Source organism: Sinohyriopsis cumingii, chromosome 15 (assembly GCF_028554795.1).
Source record: "Sinohyriopsis cumingii isolate HCF-2022 chromosome 15, ASM2855479v2, whole genome shotgun sequence".
Classification (NCBI taxonomy): Eukaryota; Metazoa; Mollusca; class Bivalvia; order Unionida; family Unionidae; genus Sinohyriopsis; species Sinohyriopsis cumingii.
The window spans coordinates 98,488,388-98,509,695 of record NC_142975.1 but is presented as its reverse complement, the minus strand read 5'-3'; the positions used below and the strand labels follow the sequence as shown (position 1 = coordinate 98,509,695).

Genomic DNA, 21,308 nt, shown 5'->3' with positions numbered 1-21,308 from the left:
TGTGCTAGTATTAGCTAGGGGTAACTTTACACAGTCGGTAATGTGCTAGTAATAGTTAGGGGTAACTTTACCTGGTCTGTAATGTGCTAGTAATAACTAGGGGTAACTTAACATGGTCTGTAATGTGCTAGTATAGCTAGGAGTAACTTTACACAGTTGGTAATGTGCTAGTATTAACTATGGGTAACTTTACCTGGTCTGTAATGTGTAGTATTAACTAAGGGTAACTACCTGGTCTGTAATGTGCTAGTATTAACTAAGGGTAACTACCTGGTCTGTACTGTACTAGTATTAACTAAGGGTAACTTTACCTGGTCTGTAATGTGCTAGTATTAACTAAGGGTAACTACCTGGTCTGTACTGTGCTAGTATTAACTAAGGGTAACTTTACCTGGTCTGTAATGTGCTAGTATTAACTATGGGTAACTTTATCTGGTCTGTAATGTGCTAGTATTAACTAAGGGTAACTTTACCTGGTCTGTAATGTGCTAGCATTAACTAAGGGTAACTACCTGGTCTGTACTGTGCTAGTATTAGCTAAGGGTAATTTTACCTGGTCATTAATGTGGTAGTGTTTACTGGGGGTGCACAAGAACAGTCTTGAAGAACCTTCCCTATACACCTGATGTATTTAATATCAAGGCAGTTTGAAGGGTCCAGTCCACATTTTCCAAGCTCTAAACTGCAGATACAAACTGTCCAACAGTAACCATCAATGCATTTCGAGTCTTTCTTGATTCCTATAATAATAACAAAGTAGACATAGAAAACATCACATGGAGTTCCAGTTTTCCTAGGATAACTAATCCATTCATTAATTAACATCCCTATGTATTTAAAGTCAAGCAATCAAAACAAGAAAATCCTATACAAAGACACATGATTATGGTAAACTATGCAAAAATGTAATCCTTTTAATTTTCCAGCATAAAATTCTTTTTTTTCTCAAATTCATAATTAAGAAAAAATGTATGATTTGTTTGAGATAATTTATTTTGTCTGGTGAAAAAGAGTGACATTACACCATGCAAGTTTAGTTAGATAGAACAAATATTGGATATCAAATGTGGGTATGCTGACACTGATGAAAAAATGTCCAAGTTGACCACAATGGAGTACATACAAAATGAAATTGGTCAGATCAAAAAATGCCCAAGTTGACCACAATGGAGTACATATGAAATGAAATTGGTCAGATCAAAAAATGCCCAAGTTGACCACAATGGAGTACATACGAAATGAAATTGGTCAGATCAAAAAATGCCCAAGCTGACCACAATGGAGTACATATGAAATGAAATTGGTCAGATCAAAAGCTATGGGTATGTAGAAAAAAGGATCAGATCAAAAGCAAGTTTGTAAATGGAAATCAAAGAGCAAGGAGAATTTATTATTCGATGTTGGACAACATAACAATGTGTACAAATGACTAAGCCAATGCATAAATTAAATCACAAATATAACTCTTAGAAACTCATTACTTGTGTTATCAGGAGCTATTTATTTACATACCGAGGAATTACCACGTAAAAATAATAACAAAAATCCATTTTTCCCTGCTTGGAATTCATAGCATTTTTGCACTGCAGTAATTTCAGGTAAACTAAAAACTTCAAACACCACAATTACTCATAAAATGCATTTTCTAAATACCTAAACAAAGATTTTTTTTTAAAGTAAATTAAATTTCTCTGAGAATACTTACTCTTTTCACACCAATATCATAGACAAAGGGCAATAACACTTACCACTACCTCCCTTTGATACCACCAGTGTCACCAGTTTATAGCTGCACAAGATACTAACAAGGATGCATGCATGGTGGGGTACTTGCAAGGGTGTTTGAGTAATGTGATTGCATAAGCATTCTCAGAAAAACATAATTTACTTCAAAATATGCCTTCTCCTTCGAATACGTTCTCCAATCACATCACATTAGGAGAATAAGTAATAGGAGGAGGGTATGCTGAGCACCCAACTCCTAACTCAAGTATCCTTCAAGGGAAGAAAAGCTGATATCCCCATGAAAACAATAACCTGTTCTCCTAACTACATAAGCAACAAAACCTTGGGTAACTTGACCTGTGACCTGTGACCCTAAGATAAGGTTAAGAAGATGATTATTGAAATTTTCTTACCTAAACAATTTCATCAGCAAATCCAGCAAAGCTAACAGGCTGTGTTGATTGCGCCAGTCGGGTCGGGTGGCCTTCTGTGCTGCCACCACTGGACCCACCAGATTCTAGGATACCTATGCAATGCCAAATCTCTGAAATGGAGGCTCAAGAAGGCTAGATCTGCCTGCCAGCCAACAGCTTCTATGATACCTCTGGTTAGAGCATTGTGCTCAAAACACTAGGTTCACAGAGATTGCTTTAAAGTTATGAGCAGTAATCTATGTTGAGGCAACTCTGATCTGGTTAGACGTTAGAGCACACCAAGCATATGACCATCTTTAGTCCCAAAGAAAGGGCTTGAAGGGTGATATCCTGTGTTCCAGCTCACACCAGAAGGAAGAAGCAAAATTTGCATATGCCATGACTTGTCTTCTGTGTGCTTTGAGCTAGTGCTTGAGAGTGTGAATACGATCTTGCATGGCTGCTGTTCTTGACCTGGCTATGGAAGAGAGTGAGAAAGTGATGAATGAATGAGTTACCATGTCAGATGGTATCATGAGAACCACTGAACCCTCCAATCTGAACTGAAGGGAATTCTGATCGACATAAAAGGGCATGCAGCTCTCTTACCCTGCATGTAGTAGCTAAAGCTATCAGGAAACATGATCTGTATGATAGTGACTTACCCTACATGTAGTAGCTAAAGCTATCAGGAAACATGATCTGTATGATAGTGACTTACCCTACATGTAGTAGCTAAAGCTATCAGGAAACATGATCAGTATGATAGTGACTTACCCTGCATGTAGTAGCTAAAGCTATCAGGAAACATGATCAGTATGATATTGACTTACCCTGCATGCAGTAGCTAAAGCTACCAGGAAACATGATCAGTATGATAGTGACTTACCCTGCATGCAGTAGCTAAAGCTATCAGGAAACATGATCAGTATGATAGTGACTTACCCTGCATGCAGTAGCTAAAGCTATCAGGAAACATGATCAGTATGATAGTGACTTACCCTGCATGCAGTAGCTAAAGCTATCAGGAAACATGATCAGTATGATAATGACTTACCCTGCATGTAGTAACTAAAGCTATCAGGAAACATGATCAGTATGATAGTGACTTACCCTGCATGCTGTAGCTAAAGTTATCAGGAAACATGGTCAGTATGATAATGACTTACCCTGCATGTAGTAACTAAAGCTATCAGGAAACATGGTCAGTATGATAATGACTTACCCTGCATGTAGTAACTAAAGCTATCAGGAAACATGGTCAGTATGATAATGACTTACCCTGCATGCTGTAGCTAAAGTTATCAGGAAACATGGTCAGTATGATAATGACTTACCCTGCATGTAGTAACTAAAGCTATCAGGAAACATGATCAGTATGATAATGACTTACCCTGCATGTAGTAACTAAAGCTATCAGGAAACATGATCAGTATGATATTGACTTACCGTATATACTCACGTATAAGTCGAAACATTTAGGAACAAATAAGGCCTGGAAGAAGGAGGATCGGCTTATCTATGGGCCAAGGTCCAAGTCTGAAATTTTTAACGCTTTTTCCCTCGATTTCCAGTATTTATTGTTTCTGTCGATTGCCGAAGATGAGATCACATGCCTAATGATGCCACATGGTTCATAAGATTTGTGCTGTCGTGAAGTGAAACAAATATTTTTTTCTAACTTAAGTGCTAGGATAATGAATGAAAAACATGTTTTAACGTACTTGACATCTATTTGACAGATGTCCATCCACCAGAAAATGCAGCTATACGTGTTATTTGAGCCATGGTGGTATGTGTATTTTCCAAAAGAACTGCCATATTAGTAATCTCCAGTCTTTAACCCTCAGCTAATCAGTAATAATTAAACTCTACGGTATCATACAAAAGCACGCTAGCTTGTTTCAGTGTAAATATGAAAAGAATCTACGTAAAAAATAAAAGAATTACGATAATGAATGTATATATGACAAACATTTTGATAGAGAGCAGAAATACATGTAAGATAGTCTTAAAGGAACAATAGCGAGAGGCTCCATAGGGGTTTGTTGCGAGCACGCTTAGGAAGGGTAAATATCAGGGCAATATATGAGTCAGCGTGAATAATTGTAAAACAATATAATTTGTGGGATTTCTTTGACAGATGTTTTAGAAGTAATTGGCAGCCACAGTTTATATACTACTGTTGTTTAGTTGCTTGTAAAGCAAAGTGGTTTGTTAGCAGTAGAGTGTTGTACAATAGCTACCATATGCTTAATCTGTGGTAAATGCCTCGGGGATAATAGGTTTGTTTTGTTGCACAATGTCAATGACATTACTAATACATGCCGACTCTCAGATGCATTGTTTAATGAGATATGGTAGTGGACATGGTTACTGCTCAAAGTTATAAACTGTCACAATACTTGAATAATTTCCACGCTGAAACCAACCATATTTTGATCAGGAAACATGATCAGTATGATATTGACTTTAGTGAAGTTTAGGCTAGAAGTTCAAAGGGATCCTTAACGAGATATCTTCAGGGTTAGTAGCATATTTCTTTAAAAATTTTCAAGGCTTTTTCAAGGTTCAAAATCAAGTTTTTCAAGGTGCATTATTACATTAATTTTAAAGGAAACATAAATGAAACTGTATGTAAACTCAAGTTAATACTTACTATTACTCCATGTAAGGAACATTTCTTGCAAATTTATTTTTAAAGAAACAGCCCAAACTTTTGGGTCTGGAACTGGAATGATCAAGGTGGGTAGCTTTTGAATCCACCTCGTCACCAAGAGTTTGAACCCTGGATGCCCTCAAAGTCTGAAAATCTGAATGAAGACTGACTGATGGAGAGACCATTCAATGTGAAGGACCTGAATACCTCTGGATTGATTCTCGGCCAAGACACTGATGCTGACGGGAACGTGTCTGATTTGTATGTTGATATGGAGACTGTTGCACCCAAGTAGAAAATGTTAAATCAGAACACACAGGTCAAGTGGAGAAACTTACTAGTGATGGGGCGGATAGTGACCAGAAAGTGGGTATCTGTCAAATCAAGACTGACAGCATACTCGCCCTGTCTGACATATAGGTGGATTGAACTCACTGTCTCCATCCTGAATTGAGTGAGTTAGTGGTGGGCCTCAAGCAGCTGTTTGCATTCCAAAAAGTAAAATGCTGGGATTATGCCCTTTGCACAAGTTCCACAATCTGATGGTGTATTCATGAAGAGGGGAGAGGGAAATGTTGATGAACAAAACCTTTAGCCCATCTGAATGACATGGATTAGCCACTCTCCCCCTCTGAAGGAATAGGAAAGGTCCAGTGACCTTGAAAATTGGTTTCATACCACCACTGTATGATTGCATCCTAGCGATTCATGTTTATGCACATATGACTGTTGAGATCCCCTGTCTTGAGGTTGCTTAACATGCCTTTACAATGATGGCAACTGACTGGTCCAAATGCCAGAGTGGGTTGAGCGGCGAGGTGAAGGGGCAGTTCCTGAGATGCCTGCTTCCTTTATTCTTCCTCCAAAGCAATGGTGACCTGAACAGGGTCGTCAAGAAAGGGAGGGTATGATAATGTAGGAGTGATGTGGATCGCACACATGCAACATGTTGCATCAAGAGTAGACTGGCCAATTCCATCAAAGAGTTGGCCATGGTCATTAACCCTAACAATCCTGGCTGTAGCCTCACAAGCTGTTGGCGATTATAGAAAATGGTCTGGATATCACTGGTACCATTCGCTCAAAAGGCATGGCTGGACAGACAGATTTCTCACTGAAATCTCCAGGATAGAAAGGGCATGTCACAGACAATAGCCATGGTGCATTTACACTAATTCATGGACTTTGTGATTCTGAAGCAATAAGCCTTTATATTTATAGTTATTGTGGCATGGATGGGGGTGGGTGTTAGTGGTGGGGGGTAGTGTGTTTACAGTTTTAGCCATGGCTTGAATATAGGGCCGGTAAGGATGTTAGTTTTTGCTGCACGAATAGATAAATATTATGGTTGTAAATTTATATTCTGATATTTCTCATCTTATGATTTTCAAGGCCTGGATAAGTTGATCCTTTCTTATCTGATGCTTTTCAAGTCCTGAATGAGATGAATTTTCTCATCTTATGATTTATCAAGGCATAGATGAGTATAATTCTTACCCTCCTCTGTACACTGAGGTTCTGCAATGCACATGGGTGAACTGCTAGAGTTTGTCTCATCTGGCTGATATTGACCAATCAGACACTTCCTTATGCTGTCCTTTGCTTCATTCTCTGTGCATGGTACAGCTTCAAATCCTAATCAGCAAAGAATAAAATAAAAATAATAAAAAGATAAAGGAATAATAATTCTACAGGAATTAAGAAGCCATGCCTTTGCTCATTCAACAATCATTAATTCCCTATCCTAACCCATCATTCCCTATCCTAACCCAACATTCCCTATCCTATCCCATCATTCCCTATCCTAACCCATCATTCCCCATCCTAACCCATCATTCCCCATCCTATCCCATCATTCCCTATCCTAACCCATCATCCCTATCCTATCCCATCATTCCCTATCCTATCCCATCATTCCCTATCCTATCCCATCATTCCCTATCCTGTTCCATCATTCCCTATCCTATACCATCATTCCCTATCCTATCCCATCATTCCCACCACAAGATTCAGATTGTGATTCTAAATTGATTAGCTTCATATACAATCAAGCACTAATGTTTAATATTGGTATCTTAACTAGAGAAAGTAAACACATGTATCTGCAGTCTCCCATTTGGTCTCACCACTTCAATCTCAGCCACTAGGGGTAAGGATAGTTCCAAGGGCCTGTAATCTATACCCCTGTGGCTAAGGATAATTCCGAGGGCAAATACTGGTTGTATGTCTGAAACAGTATATATAAACATAGCTATAGAACAGGGATATTGTCCAGTTTTTGTTCAAATCTCTATAAATGTTCAATGTGAAATTCTCCCCAATCCCGATAAAAGGACTTTAATTATATTATCCCACCAAAGACCAATTCATTTCCTCTTAAAACTATGTTGACAAGTGTGCATAAATAAGTAGGATCACACAATGGGCAAAGGTCATGAAATGTATGTTTTTTCTGAACCTCACTATAAACCCCATATTTTATATCACTCTCTTATAAAATGCATGGACCCACTGAAATTAGTCAAGTTTTATTTTATCATTGTTATTTAGCTTACTGTAATGTTTTGTTTTGTTGTTGACACATGAAAACCAATAACAACAAAAACAACACAAAGTCACAATTAATTAGATAATAAAACATCAATATGCTTCTTTCTGCATACGGGGCCCCGAGTGGCCGAGTGGTCTAAAGCGCTCTTCGTTACGGATCACTGCCATCTCACCTCTGTCTGCGGCGGTTCAAGTCTAAGATTCAGCCAATGTGGGTATGTGAGAAAGCTTGCCAGTAGCTTCTCGAGGGTCGGTGGTTCTTTCCGGGGTTTTCCCGGGTTCTTCCTCCACCATTAATACTGGCCGCCATGTATAGCCTATCTTGTGCTGAAAAATGGCGTTAAACCCCACAACAACAACAACAACAACTTTCTGCATACAACAGGCTAGGCTGTGAAAAGTTATCTCCCTTGACCTTGCCATGGGGACTGTCTGCCATAAAACTTTGCTCAGCATAATGGATTTGGGGTGTCCATGGACAACACATGAGAGCAAGGTAAAGTATTTGCATGGTTCTTGCTGGAATAATGTCAAGAACCTTGATATATATTGGTATGTACATGCATCTCAATCTGATTAAATTGTTAAAATTTTGCATTGGCATTTAAGTGCTATACTTTTCACAATTATTATGCCTGGCAGCAAATCTGATTTTTCAAACAACAGCTGTGTTCATTTTCAGTTTCACTAGCATGATTCTATCATTTGTATTCAATCAAGTCTTGACTATTCCACATTCACCTGGATAGTAAAGTTATTTGACACACTATTGACATAAAAGCACAACTTCAATCAGATCTCTAGGTATTTCACACATTAATGGAATCTTCGGTGTGATGGGACAATGGCTCTCATAATCAGAACAGTGATTGACTGCTTATTCAAAGATATTATTTTTCTATTAAAAATAACCCATCACTAAAAAGCAGTGCCCTTGTGCACTTAGGAGATCACAGTTGTCATCTAACAATTCAAGATTACAAATGACATGTAACCTTTCACTGACATGCCCACAAACCTGACAACACACCCTAATGATCATATGCACCAACATATTTTTTTGCTTCATTCATATATCTCACAAAAGCACACAAATTCAATCATAAGAAAGTCTGAGTTTTTATTTCACATTTTTATTGTAACTAGATTGACTAGTTTAACAGGTTAATATAGGTGTTGAAATATTGAATTTGCATAACTTTGGCCATCCCAATCACCAGGTGTCAATCTCTTTCAAACATACAGTATTTGTCTTGACAGCTTATAAGTTATTATTACATATTAATGATTTAATACTTGTTTGTTCAGAAACATGAATTTAAAAAAAATATAAAGCAGGTGTAAGGAAAATGAGGCAATAATCAATACTAGTTTCTTAACATTACTATGGGAAGACTGGCAGGTAGGAAAGATATTGCTTGTTTCTGATCCATTCTTTTTTTCACAGATGGTCACTACCCAGAAGTAATATTTTTTAAATATAGTTTTTGTACTGTGAAATTTTTTAAAATATTTTCTTAATGAAAACTTAGATGAATTACAGTAAATACAGTTCTTGACTAAACTGGTGAACTGTAGAGAACAAAGTTATGGCTTACTTACCATCTTCTTAAACTGTATAGAACAAAGTTATGGCTTACTTACCATCTTCTTAAACTGTATAGAACAAAGTTATGGCTTACTTACCATCTTCTTCAACTGTATAGAACAAAGTTATGGCTTAATTACCATCTTCTTAAACAGTACGTCAGATTAATGTATAATACAACAAATTTGTTCCTACTCATGTTAAACTGCAAGTTAATTTTATGTATATACAGTCCTATGTTCTGGCACCTTAGCATGCTAAATCTGATTTCCAAAGCTGAAGAGTTATGTGTGCAAAGAAGGATAATGTAATGTAGTTTTAGTGTATGAAACCATATTTAATTTAGTAATACTTACCTGCTATCTCACTCCAAGATCAAAATTCAATCCTCCTGCAGTTTTTATTCAAGACCCCCAATTACTAAATGCAGTATACTATTGAAATCCTACTATAAATAAGTAACCAATAGGTGAGCTTTTCACCTTGGAATGGGGACTATGTTTTTGAAAAGAGATAACTTGATATAATAACAGCAAATAATGCATTAATTTGCAATTAAAGACAGTCTTTTTGTCTGTGTCACAATGACATAACAATAATTGATATTATTATGTCAGTGTTTTGTTCAAAATTTAAGACTGCAAAATTAAAAACAGTTTACCATGTTCTGGCTAAATTGTTCAAAACATCATGTGATGGCATCCCATGAAGAAACATTACAAGCTTCAATTACCTCGTTTAACAAGGACTTCTCTGCAGAATAGTACTTTGTTTGTGCCTGGATCCCAATGCTCATATAAACCATTGCTGTACAATGGAGTGGCAACCATGGACTTGATAAACACTTGGAAGATAAGACATAATGCCTGGAAAAGAAAGAATACATTTTATATGCATCAAGATGATTTGATTACACAGGGCTACTGCTATTACATACACTTACATGAGTAATGAATCATGAGTTCTTCTCCTCCCATTTCTAGATTCAATATAATAACTTTCCCCAGTGGTCAGAGGTCAATTTTGTGCAGGACTTTATATGGATATAACCTTACATAGTTCAATGTCCAGCTTTCCATATCACTGGAATAAATTCTTCTGGAAGCACTTTTGATTTACCTTTTTTCTATGAAGCCATTTTTTCCTGACATATTCTGCAGATTGTGTCACTGACACAGTCTACCCGTAACATCCCTTGCATACTTGTGTCCCTTTACTGCTTACTGTATGTGGACTCCCATATGCCTAACTGGGATATAACATCTAAATATTTCCTTTGATTAACTTGTGTTAACTGATACAAGACTTTAAAAAGCAAATTTATTTGATAAGAAACACAAACATTGGTTAATTTTATGATGGCCCAAAGGACTCACATCAGGTACATGTAAATCCTGTTGGTACACCAGCAAGCAATTCAACTTATGGCCTATATATTGATGACTATGGTATTTCAAACAATGCCACTTTTTACTACACGCTGCTTATTAAACCATTTCTAAGAGGACATGTGGTCATAGTATTATGAATAACAATAACACCAGGTGGACATCAATAATGATAACACCAGGTGGACATGAGATTACTCACCTGGCTGACACATGCCTAATAGTCCGATTCAAGAGTGGTTGGTCAAAACATCGGGGTCTGTAGGATGACTGCCAAAATTTCTTGAAATACTGTAAACTGGTCATGAAACAATTCACTAAAATTTCTCCATTGTTTTACATTGCCATCCATATTAGACAATAAATCAACACCATTTCTAAAAATAACAAAAGGCCTTTATGCCAAGAGTTGGATTATATTTGGCTGATCAGCTGGTTGGGAGTGGTTGGGTGAGGCAGTCTAAAGTCAATTAAAGTTTTGTTTCCATTCCTAGTGACCATATTAGATAAGATTATGATCACTGTTAGCAATTTTAAATGGCTTCATGCCAGGATGCTGATGAATTTTTCCAAAGTTTTGTTTAGAGGACACTTTAACATATTTATATTTTTTAGAAACAAAGGCCATATTTAATGGCAAATCAGTTTGATCTGTACAAATTGTAAAGACCTTTTAACCAGAATGCCTTTCCTCAAATTTCCCCACTTTAGAGCAGATTAAAAGAAAAGTCATTTAAAGATTTTTTCTTCACTTTTTGTAACAGATGCCATGATCACAGATTAGCATTGCAAGCTTTTGTAATAACTTTATAGATCTTCATACCAGGGTACTTTTGGTCACTTTAACCCCTCTGCAGGCTTAGAGATTTACAATACGTCTGATGTCAACATGCTTAGAAATGTACAATAGGCCTGATGTCCACATGCTTTGAGATGTATAAGCCTGATGTTCACATGCTTAGAGATGTACAATAGGCCTGATGTCCACATGCTTAGAGATGTACAATATGCCTGATGTCTACATGCTTAGAGATGTACAATAGGCCTGATGTCCATATGCTTAGAGATGTACAATAGACCTAATGTTCACATGCTTAGAGATGTACAATAGGCCTGATGTCCACATGCTTAGAAATGTACAACAGGCCTGATGTCTACATGCTCAAAGAAGTACAATATGCCCAATGTTCACATGCTTTGAGATGTACAATAGGCTTGATGTCCACATGCTTTGAGATGTACAATAAGCCCGATGTTCACATGCTTAGAAATGTACAACAGGCCTGATGTCTACATGCTCAAAGATGTACAATATGCCCGATGTTCACATGCTTTGAGATGTACAATAAGCCCAACGTTCACATGCTTTGAGATGTACAATATGCCCGATGTTCACATGCTTTGAGATGTACAAAAAGCCCAACGTTCACATGCTTTGAGATGTACAATAAGCCCGATGTTCACATGCTTAGAAATGTACAACAGGCCTGATGTCTACATGCTCAAAGATGTACAATATGCCCGATGTTCACATGCTTTGAGATGTACAATAAGCCCGATGTTCACATGCTTTGAGATGTACAATAAGCTCAATGTTCACATGCCTAGAAATGTACAACAGCCCTGATGTATACATGCTCAAAGATGTACAATAGGTCCTATGTTCACATGCTTTGAGATGCACAGGCCTGATGTCCACATGCTTTGAGATGTACAATAGGCTCGATGTTCACATGCTTTGAGATGTACAATAAGCCCGATGTTCACATGCTTAGAAATGTACAACAGGCCTGATGTCTACATGCTCAAAGATGTACAATATGCCCGATGTTCACATGCTTTGAGATGTACAATAAGCCCAACGTTCACATGCTTTGAGATGTACAATATGCCCGATGTTCACATGCTTTGAGATGTACAATAAGCCCAACGTTCACATGCTTTGAGATGTACAATAAGCCCGATGTTCACATGCTTAGAAATGTACAACAGGCCTGATGTCTACATGCTCAAAGATGTACAATATGCCCGATGTTCACATGCTTTGAGATGTACAATAAGCCCGATGTTCACATGCTTTGAGATGTACAATAAGCTCAATGTTCACATGCCTAGAAATGTACAACAGCCCTGATGTATACATGCTCAAAGATGTACAATAGGTCCTATGTTCACATGCTTTGAGATGCACAGGCCTGATGTCCACATGCTTTGAGATGTACAATAGGCTCGATGTTCACATGCTTTGAGATGTACAATAAGCCCGATGTTCACATGCTCAAAGATGTACAACAGCCCTGATGTCTACATGCTTTGAGATGTACAACAGTCCTGATGTATACATGCTTAGAGATGTACAATATGCCTGATGTCTACATGATTTGAGATGTACAACAGCCCTGATGTATACATGCTTAGAGATGTACAACAGACCTGATGTATACATGCTTAGAGATGTACAATAGGCCTGATGTCTACATGCTTAGAGATGTACAATGTACCTGATGTCCACATGCTTTGAGATGTACAATGAGCCTAATGTCTACATGCTTAGAGATGTACAACAGGCCTGGTGTATACATGCTTAGAAATGTACAACATGCTTGATGTCTACATGCTTAGAGATGTACAACAGGCCTGATGTCCACATGCTTTGAGATGTACAACAGGCCTGGTGTATACATGCTTTGAGATGTACAACATGCCTGGTGTATACATGCTTAGACATGTACAACAGGCCTGATGTCTACATGCCTAGAGATGTACAACAGGCCTGATGTCCACATGCTTAGAGATGTACAACAGGTCTGCTGTATACAGGCTTAGAGATGTACAACAGGCCTGATGTCTACATGCTTAGAGATGTACAACAGGCCTGATATCCACATGCTTAGAGATGTACAACAGGCCTGATGTCTACATGCTTAGAGATGTACAACAGGCCTGATATCCACATGCTTAGAGATGTACAACAGGCCTGATTTCTACATGCTTAGAGATGTACAACAGGCCTGATGTCTACATGCTTAGAGATGTACAACAGGCCTGATGTCCACATGCTTAGAGATGTTGTTGTTGTAGGGTTTAACGCCATTTTTCAGCACACGATAGGCTATACATGGCGGCCAGTATTAATGGTGGAGGAAGAACCCGGGAAAAGCCCGGAAAGAACCACCGACCCACGAGAAGCTACTGGCAAGCTTTCACACGTACCCACATTGGCAGAATCCGAGACTCAAACCCACGCAGACAAAGGTGAGATGGCAGTGATCCGTAACGGAGAATGCTTTAGACCACTCGGCCAGTCGAGGCCCCTGCTTAGAAATGTACAACAGTCCTGATGTCCACATGCTTAGAAATGTACAATAAGTCTTATGTCCACATGCTTAGAAATGTACTATGGACCTGATGTTCACTCCTGGATGTAGCAAGATGCAACTATTGGTGTTAGGAGTCCTTGTGGAACAGTTCTTAGCATCCTATATTCACATCTAAACGGGTATGGGTATCTGCTATTGGATCAGTGGATGTCGAGTACCTTGGTGTCTTTGGGCAAGGCACTTTAGCCCAAAAGCTCCAACACTAAATAACCTACTTGTGTTGCTGTGCCACAAAACAAAACAAACAAAACCAATCCCATCTGGTGAAATTCTTTTGATATGTGTCTTCACTGTCCAGAAATTGAGGTTCTAATAGGACAATTGGTCCCCTGATGAGAGAAACAGTAGTCCATCAAAGGGCATACAATCATTACATTCAAGGAAAAATAGATAAAATTTGTTCTTATATGAAATCTTATTTGCTATATTTTTTTTCTCAGCCAAAGTTTCACTTTATCTTCTTCATGTTTTGAATATAAAAAATCCATACTTCTGTCATAATTGTCTTTCTTGCAAAGTTAGAGATTTTATTTTACAACTTTTAGAGAAAAGTATACATCCACTGGACTAAGTTTCACAAAACTGAGAGTCCATAGCTACCTATTGCAGGTCCAAACATATCCCAGTTCTAAGACTCAGTGGGTTCATCTGAATGTCCAGAATGCAGTGGAAGCAATGAGAGCTATGCTTATTTCACCATTATTCCAGCTTGAACTCAGGGGGAAAATACACATAGTATAATTTTAATAAAATTGTTTTGCATGTGAAAAATCTCACCCTGAATGCTCCTCTGTTCCTCATCTGCTGGAATGAGATTTATCATACTGGAGTGTTGTACTGGTACACTTTACCTGAAAGACATGTACATACTGGTACACTTTACTTGAAAGACGTGCACATACTGGTACACTTTACCTGAAAGATATGTACATACTGGTACACTTTACCTGAAAGACATGTACATACTGGTACACTTTACCTGAAAGACATGTACATACTGGTACACTTTACCTGAAAGACATGTACATACTGGTACACTTTACCTGAAGGACATGTACATACTGGTACACTTTACCTGAAAGATATGCACATACTGGTACACTTTACCTGAAAGATATGCACATACTGGTATACTTTACCCGAAAGACATGTACATACTGGTACACTTTACCTGAAAGACATGTACATACTGGTACACTTTACCTAAAGGACATGTACAATATTTAACAGTTGACCATTTCACCAAGCATGCTTATGTAGTAGTGGAAGAATACATCCTGTATAAAATGTCTCCCAAGCGTACATAATCTTGATTTCACCTATCTGCCTACATCCTAATAAAAATTCTTTTTGATGATTCAGGCACGGCTACTATACACTATCTCTTGCTCATAATTGAAGTCATCCACAGTCTTGATTACAATAAACCCATTCACTAAATTTAAAGATAGTCGGTTGGAAATCTGTTCTCTAGATTAACATCCGCTGATCTAAGTTACAATATTAACCATTTTGATACATTCAAGCTTACTGTGGAGATAAATCCAATTGGAATTCAGTCTCTGGAAATTGGATTAGAAATATAATTTCTAGATTTAGAGTGGTAACAATCTCAGCCAATCATATACAAGACTATCTTAACTGTATGTGTAGATTTTTACTCAAAATAAAACTCATAAAAAAAACTTGCTAATACAAGACTATTAAAAAAAAGTAATCAAAACCTGAGCAGAAATACAGTTGATAGATTAGAGTGTATATCAATTTTTTTCTGCATGTAAGTTATTAATCTATTCCCTGTTGATCAATATTCATTTTATTACACACTGGCATTCCAGCCTTTTTATTATGTACATGCATGTATGTTCATCAACCATTTTCTTTGCCATGGGTTTTAAAGTTTATTAAGTATGTCTCAGACCATTAGCCATAATATCTGGAATTATTATTATGGCTGAGAGTTATGATACTACCAGAGTAAGAAGTTGATATTTATTCATGCTAGAACAAACATACCAGTATTAAATGTTGTTGTTGTATATATATATATATATATATATATATATATATATATATATATATATATATATATATGCAGGGGTTTCCAGGTTTCCTTACCAGCCAGGAGCTGGGTGATTTACCTGGCTACTTTTACTCTACACCCAGCTACTTTAAACAAATCAACCCCAACCCCACCCCCATCTACTTTATTAACTCAACGTTAAATCTAATGGAAAGTCCTGTATACGGTATGTAATGGTGCAAGTTTTTGCAGATGTCACAGTAGTACATTAGCTATGGCGAGTGGTACATTTGACAAATTAAAATAACAATGTTTCAGTCATATTGCTCACTAAATGATGTCTGCAATGTGGCAGTTTATAGTGATGTCTAATTAAAACTGATTAAGGGGATAGATAGCATAATAAATCACCAAACTGCAATAGTTTAACATCCATGGTTAGGGGCATGATTCACTTTTAATTGGAGAAATGGTCTGAGAGATGGAGAGGCAAAGTAAATCCGGGTTTAAGTAGCAGAAAAGCAACAAAGTGGAGACAATCCAGAGTCAATTTTGTGACATTTGAACTAAGTGTCATAAAGTGAAGATTAACACCTGGAATCGGTTTGTCTAATAAGGGTGGAATAATAGAGAATGAATCTAACCTTGATGGGTGTGTTAATTTTTGACAGTTACATAAATGTAATCCTGACTGGCTAAGTTAAATAAGGGGAGGGTGTTCCCAGACAAAATTCATTGTTGTAAGTATTTTTCCTTGCCAAATTAGTAAGTACAAGTTTTATTGTGAAAGGGGCAGTCCTTGACTCCAGGGGAGTAAAAGTATCTCTTGTTATAAAGTGTCCAAGTGATGGGTATCTGGAAGTGAGGGACATGGGACTTTAAAGGTACAGAGAGATTTTGCTACATAAAAGAGAGCGAGTCTTGAGTAGGCACAAGAGGAAACAGCTCCATGAACATACTCACAGAGAGACAAAGAAGGGATAAAAATTATAGTTGATGACCTGGTGAGGCTGAAGGGAGAGAGAGAGGAGCTAAAGGAACACATGTACATTGATTCTAACATTGAATTTGGAAGTAATAGCAAGCAACCAGGTCACGCAGGCATGCTGGACAATTGAGTTCGAATGTTCACTCATTTTCGTGATGAAATTTGTTCTTTAGGTATAAACAAAAAAAGCTAATTTCACTTTTTATATATTTATTAATGTTATTTCTAAGAGACAGTGAATCATTCAAATATCATGTTCAATTTTATTGTTTATACTATTGATTAAATTGCTATATTCTACATATGGGGGTCATGTTGTTCTATTCTGTATACTGGCTCGGATGTGTTATTCCATCCATTAATTTTATCTTATGTTATACAGTTGATGCAGGCAACAACATCATGACCAATCATCCTCCAATAACAATAACCACCCCTGTCATGTAATAAATCCTATATAGGTATTAGGACATTTGAGTCAAGATTCTGAGCAAATATAGAATAGAAAGAAATGTATCCAAATACTGATAATTTTGGTAATGCTTGTGCAGAAATATCGATTGGAGTGAATCGAACCATTGTCTGCTCATTTTATATGTTCAGTGTATGCAATTTTCTTGCAATGAATTTTCATGTTACAATGGTAACAATGTAAGAGATTGATACACATGCCTTAAATGATATTATTCACACCATTGGAGAGAAAGGATCATATTCAGAATTTGTGAAATTCGGGGGGAAAATTACCTTTGTATTATTTTGAGAAGAGTTAATTAGGTGAAACCACAGTAGCAATTATACCTTGTTTGGTGTGTAAGTTTTACGCTGAATTTGCATGTTGTGCTGACCATTCATTGATTGTTTGTGCAAAGGATAGTCTGGTTTCAGTGAGTCCATAGGTAGGGCCATACCAGAAGTAAGTAAATACACGTGGAACTAGTTTTATAATAGGGCAGTAATACTAGAGTGTGGGTAGAGGACCTAGTTCTTGTGACACAATACAAGTAAACTAGGGATGGAGATGGAACTTAAGTTAATTGGAAAGGATAAGTTAGATTCTAAAGGGGACCAGTTGCCTGAAAATATTTTGAAGTGAAGTGTTAGGGAACACAAGGTATAAGTGGCAGAATGAGGCAAAGAAAGAGAAATACAAGCAGCAGAATGAGAGAAAGAAAAAGACAAGAAGCTAGTATGAAAAGGAGAAAAAACTTGAGTTAGCTAGACTCCAAGCCAAGGATAAAGCAAGGGAATGCAAACGTATGTAAGCAATGGAGATGCTGAGGATCAAACTCAAGTCCAAAATGGGTGAAGACTTGAAAGAATGTTCAGGACCTACAAGTAGGTGATCTGAAGACAGATGACCAATACAGATCACCATGCCCATGTTCAAGTAGGTGATCTGAAGACAGATGACCAATACAGACCACCATGCCCATGTTCAAGTAGGTGATCTGAAGACAGATGACCAATACAGATCACCATGCCCATGTTCATGTCGGTGATCTGAAGACAGATGACCAATACAGACCACCATGCCCATGTTCAAGTTGGTGATCTGAAGACAGATGACCAATACAGATCACCATGCCCATGTTCATGTCAGTGATCTGAAGACAGATGACCAATACAGATCACTATGCCCTTGTTCAAATAGGTGATCTGAAGACAGATGACCAATACAGATCACCATGCCCTTGTTCAAATAGGTGATCTGAAGACAGATGACCAATACACTGATCATCATGCCCATGTTCAGTGACAGGGAAAATAGATCCATATATACCATAACAGATGTAAGAGAGGAGAAAATTACAGTTGATGACCCGAACAAGGATGGAGAGAAAGGAGCCTCAAGGCATATGTCAACTCTAACCTATCATCACTTAATTTGGAAGTTCTGCCAAGCAACCAGGTTATGCACACATGCTGCATTTATCAATTGAGCTCGAATCATTCACTCTTGAAAGGATCAATGGACACTCAGATTTCTACAACCCAAATGCCAAAATTTCAAAAATGGGGCTCAAAAGGAACTAGGATTAAATTCTCTCAAATTCAAATGAAGATTGCCATTTTTATAACATTCCCCAATCAATATTTAAATGCCATAAATTCAATATTCAAGAAGGCAGAGATGACTGGGACATTTTGCTTTAGTGGGTTCTTTTGTAACTTCTGTTCAAGAAATACTTATAAGTTCATCACAAACACTATACATTTTATAGTCTTTAAAAAAAAAAAAATCCAATAAGCCTAATAGCATGCTTTTTAAAGTCTACATTTCATATACTGTTTATTAGCAACGTATAGTTCATGTCATACAGTTTTATATGGAGTATTGCATTCTATTTGAAAGACGGTAGTCTAATTACTAAACTACTCATAAGAATATAATTTTACTTCGAGTTCAACTTGACCGGATATGACGTTATAACCACCAAGGTCGGGTCAGGTCAATTGTTGGCTGGGTGTGTGTGAAATTGCAAAAGGGTACCTACTTTCCTTGAAAGGATACCAAAAAAAAAAATGTCAATTATTCAATGTGTGTATCATACCCAATAAACGTGTGCAAGAATAAAACTACGGTCAAATTTCAAGTGGCAAGTGACTACATTGGGGGAGGGGGGGAGACAGAAATTCCGTTACCACCCTCTCCAACCCCGATTTTAGGCCCAGCTAAGACAATTTCACCACGGGAAAATACTTCTTGGTTAACTCTAAATACTGAAAGTTAGCTACAGCATTACGAACTGTATATAATTTAGGCATTGTCCTCCTGTGCTAATTTAGGCATATCTAATTAGGTGAATCTTTAAATACATCCAACTGATGTGTATTCCTACAACTACGCCTACTTCCGATGTTTTTTTCACTATCTGAAGGAAATGGCCAAGCGATGTTCCGATGATGTAGTACTAATATTAGTACCCTTACTCGTACCTCAACCACAACAAATCAAGTTGAGGCTACGACATCGTAGCTACCGATGATGAAGTCGACAAATCATGTCCGCAGTCAATAACAGTGATAGTGGCGGCTTAAAGTGTTGGCATTCATCTGTTATCAATTAAAAAGTTTTCTCTGTATATAAATAAACATCTTATCATAGGTATATCTGAGCGTATTTGAGTAAAAAGACGTGAAACAAGTTTTGCCTTGATTTACCGAGTTTCCTGCCTGGTGTAATTTTTCTCCCTGGATCCCGCACATGCCTGGTACCGACAAGAGCAAGTAAATCGCTGATTCCAATAAAATCACAACCAGTACCATAAATAACAATACAGCCACGCATATCTAACTTTAACCAAGGGACAAAACCGAGGGGAAAACCCGATCCGGTGTAGTGTTAAATTTTGACCATCGTTGAATTCTGACCCGCCGGGTCATTTTTCAACGACTGTGATCAAAATTTCACGTTAAAATCTGACCCTTTTTTAAATGTCCTGTTAAATAACGACCCAGATGTAGTATCACATTTTGACCCTCGGTGAATTCTGATCCGGTCGGTAATTTTTCAACGTGATCTATATATATATATATATATATATATATATATATATATATATATATATATATATATAAGTTGGTTCCATATCTTTAAATCTGGGTAGCCTCTATCTATTTATCCTGATTCCTATTTATGATGTTTATTATTATGATGTTTTTATTTTTAGGTATTAATATGTGTTTTCCCTATTTGTGGTTAATTGGTCAGATTACTTTTAGTCCCAGATAGTTCTCCTTGTCGATTATTCGAACCTTCTAAGAGAGATCAAGGACATCTGATCTGGTTGGTCCCTATTGCGTTTTCTCTTTTTCGATTTGTATTGTTATATCAATTGATATGAATAGTTATTTTTTTTTAATTATAGTATTTTTATAGTATTTTTTTGTATGACAAAATTGGTTTTTTTTGTTATTTAAAAAAAATTAAATAGGTTTTTATATATAGTTTAATTGTGCCCTATGAGAAGTTAATTGATCAGAATTATTTTAGTCCCAGATAAGATATCCTTGTCGATTATTCGAACCTTCTAAGAGGGTTCAAGGATGTCTAATCTGGTTGGTCCCTAATGAGTTTTCCTTATTTTACTAGTTATTGATATATCGATGATTGGCTATTATATTTTTTATTATCTAAACGTGTTTTACGTAAGTAGGTTATTATATTTGTATAGGTACTGTTCAGGTTAAGGTTGGATTTGTTTAGGATTTCGGGGAAGGTAACTGGGGATCCTATTTTACTTTGATCTGTTTTGAATATGTCCCTTTCTTTTCTAAATTTAAGGCATACATTGAATATGCGTGGTAGGTCCTCAGGCACCCGGCAATAATAGCAATTAGGATTGTGTGGGAATGGTCCTATGTGCTTGTCATAACTGGTAGCCAGTTTGGTTTGACCTGTATATATTCTATTAACTATCTTTTGATCTTTACTTTGGAGTACGGGTGGTTTCCTGTTTCTTTTGACTTCATTAATGATGTTGTAACGTTTCCCACCTTGGGTACTGTCATTCCATCTTTTGCTGCCATTTTTTGTGTGTCATTAATGATGTTGTTAGGCTGTATATTTCGCTAATACTATAGTCCAATT

At 37.1% G+C, this 21,308-nt stretch overlaps 1 protein-coding gene across 9 annotated transcripts in view; it reads right to left on the bottom strand.

The window, feature by feature from the left end:
• LOC149782375 (uncharacterized) overlaps window positions 1–20,001 on the bottom strand; it is a 63,968-nt gene extending 43,967 nt beyond the window's left edge. For 8 of the 9 annotated variants that reach the window (XM_089933756.1, XM_089933755.1, XM_089933757.1 and 5 more), the window contains exons 1-4: window positions 19,880–19,985; window positions 9,669–9,801; window positions 6,295–6,432; window positions 554–740 (exon numbers count right to left, since the gene is read on the bottom strand). In XM_089933756.1, the coding sequence (XP_089789882.1) occupies window positions 554–740; window positions 6,295–6,432; window positions 9,669–9,801; window positions 19,880–19,984 (563 nt within the window). In that variant the 5' untranslated portion in view covers window position 19,985. Of the gene's footprint in view, window positions 1–553; window positions 741–6,294; window positions 6,433–9,668; window positions 9,802–14,480; window positions 14,555–19,879 lie in introns of all 9 variants that reach the window. The other variant, XM_089933758.1, reaches the window with a different exon arrangement.
• Window positions 20,002–21,308: the final 1,307 nt, after the last annotated feature.